The sequence below is a fragment of the Danio aesculapii genome, chromosome 18 (assembly GCF_903798145.1).
Source record: "Danio aesculapii chromosome 18, fDanAes4.1, whole genome shotgun sequence".
NCBI classification, from domain to species: domain Eukaryota; kingdom Metazoa; phylum Chordata; class Actinopteri; order Cypriniformes; family Danionidae; genus Danio; species Danio aesculapii.
In genome coordinates this window covers 24,467,587-24,474,824 of record NC_079452.1, presented here as the reverse complement: position 1 = coordinate 24,474,824, position 7,238 = coordinate 24,467,587, and the positions used below count along the sequence as shown (strand labels likewise).

General features: G+C 40.2%; 1 protein-coding gene across 1 annotated transcript in view; it reads left to right on the top strand.

The window, feature by feature from the left end:
* Positions 1-5,277, top strand: part of cplx3b (complexin 3b) — a 19,346-nt gene extending 14,069 nt beyond the window's left edge. The window contains exon 3 of the mRNA XM_056478554.1: positions 4,926-5,277. Coding sequence (XP_056334529.1) covers positions 4,926-5,150 — 225 coding nt within the window. The 3' untranslated portion in view covers positions 5,151-5,277. The remainder of the gene's footprint in view (positions 1-4,925) is intronic.
* Positions 5,278-7,238: the final 1,961 nt, after the last annotated feature.

Genomic DNA, 7,238 nt, shown 5'->3' with positions numbered 1-7,238 from the left:
TGGTTTGAATCAAACTTCGCTCATCAACACATACATAACACGTGCATATACACCGATACATTACTCTCATATACACCTATACTATTGAATGTTCAAAACATGTATGAAACTTATGCATATACATATAAACTTGATGCATGAATACACCCGCATACACACGCACATACATATAAACTCGATACTTGCATAAACACCCAGATTAACACACACACGTACAACTCGATCCTTGCATATACTCCTTGCATATAAACCTTAATTAACACTCACATACACATAAACTCGCTGCATGCTGGCGTATAGCACTCACGCAAACTTACAAAATAAAATTCACAAACATATTTATCAGGAATCTGGTTATTGCAAAGCTGATGAAATAGAACGAATGTGATTAATAGAGGTATTAAATCTGTTAAATAATGAAAATGTGTTATATAAAATATTAGTCTATATAAATAGACTATAAAATATATAGGAAATATTTTATGTTAAGCATTTTTAATTGAATTGGGTAATTATACACAAATATAAATAGACAGATAGAATCCTTAAAGGACGTTCAAGATGAAGAGCAACCAGAACTATGAATATACTCAACCAACTCTTTTCTACTGCAAATATTAATGTAGCCTATACTCTTTAAAAAAATATTTATTATTATAATTATTATTCTTTTTTTTACATTTGTATGACGTGGATGTCATTATTGTAAGATTTTGGGATTATAGTGATTGTTAAATATTCAGCATATACAAAAAAAAACACAAACAATCTCTCTCTCTCTCTCTCTCTCTCTCTCTCTCTATATATATATATATATATATATATATATATATATATATATATATATATATATATATATATATATATATACATAAAAATGAGCTGAGTCTGAGAGTTTTATTTATTTGATAGTTTATTTCACATTTCTTGTTTGGTCTGTACCATATATATGATCACATTGCACAGCCCTATAATGAGTTATTATCTAACCTCTAATAAAATGCATGATGATGTTAGTGCTTGATCTACTATATGAAATGTATACAGATGAGATGTTTACTTGAATGAAAACAGGATAAGGAGTATGCTGGAAAAGAAACATCACCGTGCACCAAACCCTGAAGTGATTTCTGCTCTTTCTGTCATTTTGAGAACAACCTGACAGCAAACACACAAAATCACTGAGTGTTTCTGATTGTCTGCTTTTCTGACTGCTTATGTAACCACAGGGTTGTTTTTTTGCATACTGTGATTTCTTGCAACACACTTCACTGAAGCATGTTTTATACTAAGCAGTGCTCAAAGATGCATTCGCTGAGTGTTATATGCAAGTATAAATTGTATAAAAAAGCACCTGCCAGATTGTGAATGCTCCTAAAGCAGGCTTTGGTTTCTTTATGCAGTTTATGATTTCCCTCAGTTTTCCAAAAACTGCACAACACAAAAAAGATGCAAAAAAGGCATCACAAATACATCATACATATGCTTAAAATGCATGAAAACAGTACTGAGAATGTTGAGGTGTTTAATGTCATTTAATAAAATGCATTAAAATGCTCAAAACTGCAAAACAAATGCATAAAAGCAGCAAAAAAAAAGCTAAATAAGGGAAGTTTCATAAACTAGTTTCGAGAGGAACACGTGATATGATCAACTTCAGCTGATCCTCATCACTAATCAATAGCTAGCCTATCGGAGCACTCCAAAACTACTATATATATTCTAGCTAAACTTCATTCCCTATCTCTGTTTTCGGAACCCCCCCTCCCAACCCCCCCCTATCCTTTCCTTATCCCTACTCCTCTTTGATCGGGCAACACGGTGGCTCAGTGGTTAGCACTGTTGCCTCGCAGCAAGAGGGCCACAGCTTCAAGGCCCATTCGAACCAGTTGGCACTTCCTACGCGGAGTTTGCATGTTCTCCCTGTGTTTGCGTGGGTTTTCTCCGGGTCCTCCGGTTTCCTCCCACAGTTCAAAAACATGTATATAAGTGAATCAGAATACAGTCACAAGCACCCAGCGTATACATGCCTCACCAACCAGTATCACCCATTAGCCAGAAGCAGGGGGACATTCAAGAAACACCTGATCTTGTGTCCCTCCTAATGCTCATTAACCAGGCGGGAACCTTGGGCTCATCTATCTCCGAGCTCAGGGTTCTCTCCCGGGACAGCATGCCAAACCTGCTATTATAGTTGAGCATTATCTAAGTGTGAACTCTTGAAATGTATTTAAAACTGCTAAAAGGTCTGCCATTCCACAACTGTATAGAAGTGTTCATGCTGAAAGTGCATAAGCTAAATACATGTAAAAATGACATATTATGATTTATTACAAAGATATGATTAATAAATGCATCATTAATGTTCCTAAAACAGCTTCATTTCCTTTAAGCAGTTTTTTTTTTCTGTATTTCAAAAACTGCATAAAACAAAAAATGCTTTAAAAATGCATAATGCATGTGCATAAAATAGCTCTGAGAAAGTAGTATTATACAGCGGATGCCCTTCCAGCTGCAACCCATTACTGGAAAACACACACACGCATTCACTCACACTCATAAACTACGGCCAATTCAGTCATTCATTTATTCATTTTCCTTTGGCTTAGTCCCTTATTTATCAGAAGTTGCAACAGTGGAATGAACCGCCAACTATTCCAGCATATGATTTACACAGTGGATGCCCTTCCAGTGGAACCCAGTACTGGGAAACACCAATACACATTCATACACTCTGACCAATTTAGTTGATCAATTCCCCTATAGCGAATGTGTTTGGACTGTGTGGGAAACCGGAGCACCCGGAGGAAACCCACACCAACACGGGGAGAACATGCAAACTTCACACACAAGATATGATTAATAAATGCATTGTTAATGTTCCTAAAACAGCTTCATTTCATTTATGCCAAATGTTTTTATCAGTTTTGCATAACGACGCAGTAGCACAGTAGGTAGTGCTGTCGCCTCACAGCAAGAAGGTCGCTGGTTCGAGCCTCGGCTGGGTCAGTTGGCATTTCTGTATAGAGTTTGCATGTTCTCCCTGGGTTTCCTCTGGGTGCTCCGGATTCCCCCACAGTCCAAACACATGCGCTAGGTGAATTCGGGTAGGCTAAATTGTTTGTAGTGTATGAGAGTGAGTGTGTATGGGTGTTTCCCAGAGATGGGTTGCGGCTGGAAGGGCATCTGCTGTGTAAAACATGTGCTGGATGAGTTGGCGGTTCATTCCGCTGTGGCGGCCCCTGATTAATAAAGGGATTAAGCCGAAAAGAAAATGAATGACTGTATGAAAAAATAACATGGAATGGCAGACATAACTCCACATCACAGCTGCTTTTATGCATTTTTAAATGTATTCATTTAGCTTTTTTGGTGTTTTTATTCATGTTTGTGTATTTTAATACATTCTTTGGAATAACAATTATTTTCATAGCTATTTTTATGCAATTTTAAACATACACTCACCGGCCACTTTATTAGGTACACCTGTCCAACTGCTCGTTAACGCACATTTCTAATCAGCCAGTCACATGGCAGCAGCTCAATACATTTATGCATGTAGACATGGTCAAGACGATCTGCTGCAGGTCAAAGCGAGCATCAGAATGGGGAAGAAAGGGGATTTAAGAGACTTTGAACGTGGCATGGTTGTTGCTGCCAGACGGGCTGCTCTGAGTATTTCAGAAACTGCTGATCTACTGGGATTTTCACTCACAACCATCTCTAGGGTTTACAGAGAATGGTCCGACAAAGAGGAAATCTCCAGTGAGCGGCAGTTCTGTGGGCGCAAATGCCTTGTTGATGCCAGAGGTCAGAGGAGAATGGCCAGACTGGTTCCAGCTGATAGAAAGGCAACAGTAACTCAAATAAGCACTCGTTACAACCGAGGTCTGCAGAAGAGCATCTCTGAACACACAACACGTCCAACCTTGAGGCGGATGGGCTACAGCAGCAGAAGACCACACCGGGTGCCGCTCCTGTCAGCTAAGAACAGGAAACTGAGGCTACAATTCACACAGGCTCACCAAAACTGGACAATAGAAGATTGGAGAAACGTTGCCTGGTCTGATGAGTCTCCATTTCTGCTGACACATTCGGATGCTCGGCTCAGAATTTGGCATCAACAACATGAAAGCATGGATCCATCCTGCCTTGTATCAGCGGTTCAGGCTGCTGGTGGTGGTGTAATGGTGTGGGGGAGATTTTCTTTGGGTCCATTAGTACCAATTAAGCATGGTGTCAACGCCACAGCCTACCTGAGTATTGTTCTGACCATGTCCATCCCTTTATGAGCACAGTGTCTCCATCTTCTGATGGCTACTTCCAGCAGGATAACGCACCATGTCATAAAGCACCAATCATCTCAGACTGGTTTCTTGAACATGACAATGAGTTCACTGTACTCAAATGGCCTCCACAGTCACCAGAGCTCAATCCAATAGAGAACCTTTGGGATGTGGTGGAACTGGAGATTGGCATCATGGATGTGCAGCCGACAAATCTGCAGCAACTGTGTGATGCTATCATGTCAATATGGAGCAAAATCTCTGAGGAATATTTCCAGTAGCTTGTTAAATCTCTGCCACCAAGGATTAAGGCAGTTCTGAAGGCAAAAGGGGTCCAACACGGTACTAGTAAGGTGTACCTAATAAAGTGGCCGGTGAGTGTGTGTGTATTATGTATTTGTAATGTCTGTTTTGTGGTAAAGTTTTTAGAATACTGAGGGGAAAAAACAAACTACATGAAGAAAATGAAGCCTGCTTTAGGAGCAATCTTGCCCAATCTTGATTTACATTTGCATGTACTCAATTAGAGAATGTATTTGTGTGCATTATTTGATTTGAAACATATTTCAGGGTTTTAGTTTAAGTTTTAGTCCTAACTTTTGTGTTGGATTACTGAAATATCCGTGTTCTGTGCTCCAGAATGAGGTGGACGATACTCAGATCCAGGCGGCGCGAGACGATGTGGAGCTGCCCACCGAACTGGCCAAAATGATCGCACAGGACAACCAGGAGGAGGAGCAGAAGCAATCGGTGCTGGGTCAACTGACCAACATCCAGAACGTGGATATGGGTCATCTGAAAGACAAAGCCCAGGCCACGCTGGAGGACCTGAAGAACTCTGCTGAGAAGTGCTGCGTCATGTGATCTGGCCACGCCCACTTCACTCTCTGATTATCTCTGTATATCTCCCCCACACACATACACACACACATATACACATATGCATACAAACATGCACATACATAATTACACACACATACATACACAAACACACACAAAGACACAAAGAAAAGCACACACACAGTGACAAACGTCCATGCTCATGTACCCAGTGTGACGTGTTTCATGATGCTGATATTGTTCTAGGAGTTTTAGTGTCATGTCATCAACATAACCTGTTCAGGTCGCATTTCACCTCAGAAAGTGATGATTTGCATAAAAATATTAAACTTCGGGTTGAAATATGATGTGTTTTTGGAGATTCACCAATAGGACTGCAGCGATAAAATGATTGAGCTTTGTTTTTAACAGCAGAGGGCGCTCTAGACTAGTATTTAAGAACAGACGGTGATCTAGGCTAGATTTGGAGAACAGTACTCTAGACTAGCTTTTTGCTGCAGACAACACTCTAAGCTAGCTGTTGTTTAACACCAAACAGCGTTCTTGGCCAGTTTTTAATGCCAGAAGGCCCTCTAGACTAGTATTTAACACTAGATGGCACTCTAAGCTATTGTTTAACAGCAGACAGGCTATTTAAGTACACCAGATGGCGCTAAGGGCTAGTATTTAACACTAGATTTCGCTCTAGACTAATATTTAACACTAGATGGCACTCTAAGCTTGTGTTTAACAGCAGACAGGCTATTTATTTCACCAGATGGCGCTCTAGACTAATATTTAACACTAGATGGCACTCTAAGCTTGTGTTTAACAGCAGACAGGCTATTTATTTCACCAGATGGCGCTCTAGACTAGTATTTAACACTAAATGGCGCTCTAAGTTAGTGTTTAACAGCAGACAGGCCAGTTCATTATACTAGATGGTGCTCTAGACTACTATTTACCACTAGATGGCACTCTAAGCTAGTGTTAAACAGCACACAGTCTATTTAATTGCACCAGATGGCGCTATAGGCTAGTATTTAACACTAGATGACACTCTAAGCCAGTGTTTCCCAACCCTGTTCCTGGAGGCACACCAACAGTACATATTTTGAATGTCTCCCTTATCTGACCCATTAACTTCAGGTTTTGGAGTCTCTTCTAATCTTCTGATGAGTTGATTCTGGTGTGTTTGATTAGGGAGAGGTTGAAAATGTGTACCGTTGGTGTGCCTTCAGGAACAGGGTTGGGAAACACTGCTCTAAGCTATTGTTTAACAGCAGGCAGTGCTCTAAACTAGTGTTTAACACTAGATGGCACTCTAATCTAGTTTTTAACAACAGATGGCATTCTAGGCTAGATTTTGACGGCAGCTGGAACACTGAGCTAGCTGTTGTTTAACACCAAACAGCGTTCTTGACCAGTTTTTAATGCCAGAAGGCCCTCTAGACTAGTTTATAACACTAGATGGCACTCTAAGCTATTGTTTAACAACAGACTGGCTATTTTATTTCACCAGATGGCGCTCTAGACTAATATTTAACACTAGATGGCACTCTAAGCTAGTGTTTAACAGCAGACAGGCTATTTAATTACACCAGATGGCGCTCTAGACTAATATTTAACACTAGATGGCACTCTAAGCTAGTGTTTAACAACAGACTGGCTGTTTATTACACCAGATGGCACTCTAGACTAATATTTAACACTAGATGGCACTCTAAGCTAGTGTTTAACAACAGACTGGCTGTTTATTACACCAGATGGCACTCTAGACTAATATTTAACACTAGATGGCACTCTAAGCTAGGGTTTAACAGCAGACAGGCTATTTATTACACCAGATGGCGCTCTAGACTAGAATTTAACACTAGATGGCACTCTAATCTAGTACTTAACAACAGGCGGCACTATAGGCTAGTTTTTAATGGTAGATGGCACACTAGGCTAGACTTTTTATGGCAGATGAAGCTCTAGGCTAGTTTTAACACTAGATGCCCTGCTGAAAAATCCATCTTAAACCAGCCTAGGCTGGTTGGTTTCCAGCCATTTCCAGCCTGGTCGTAGCTGGTCAGGCTGGAAAATGACTAGCTAAAACCTTCTAAAACCAGCTTGACCAGCCTGGTTTAA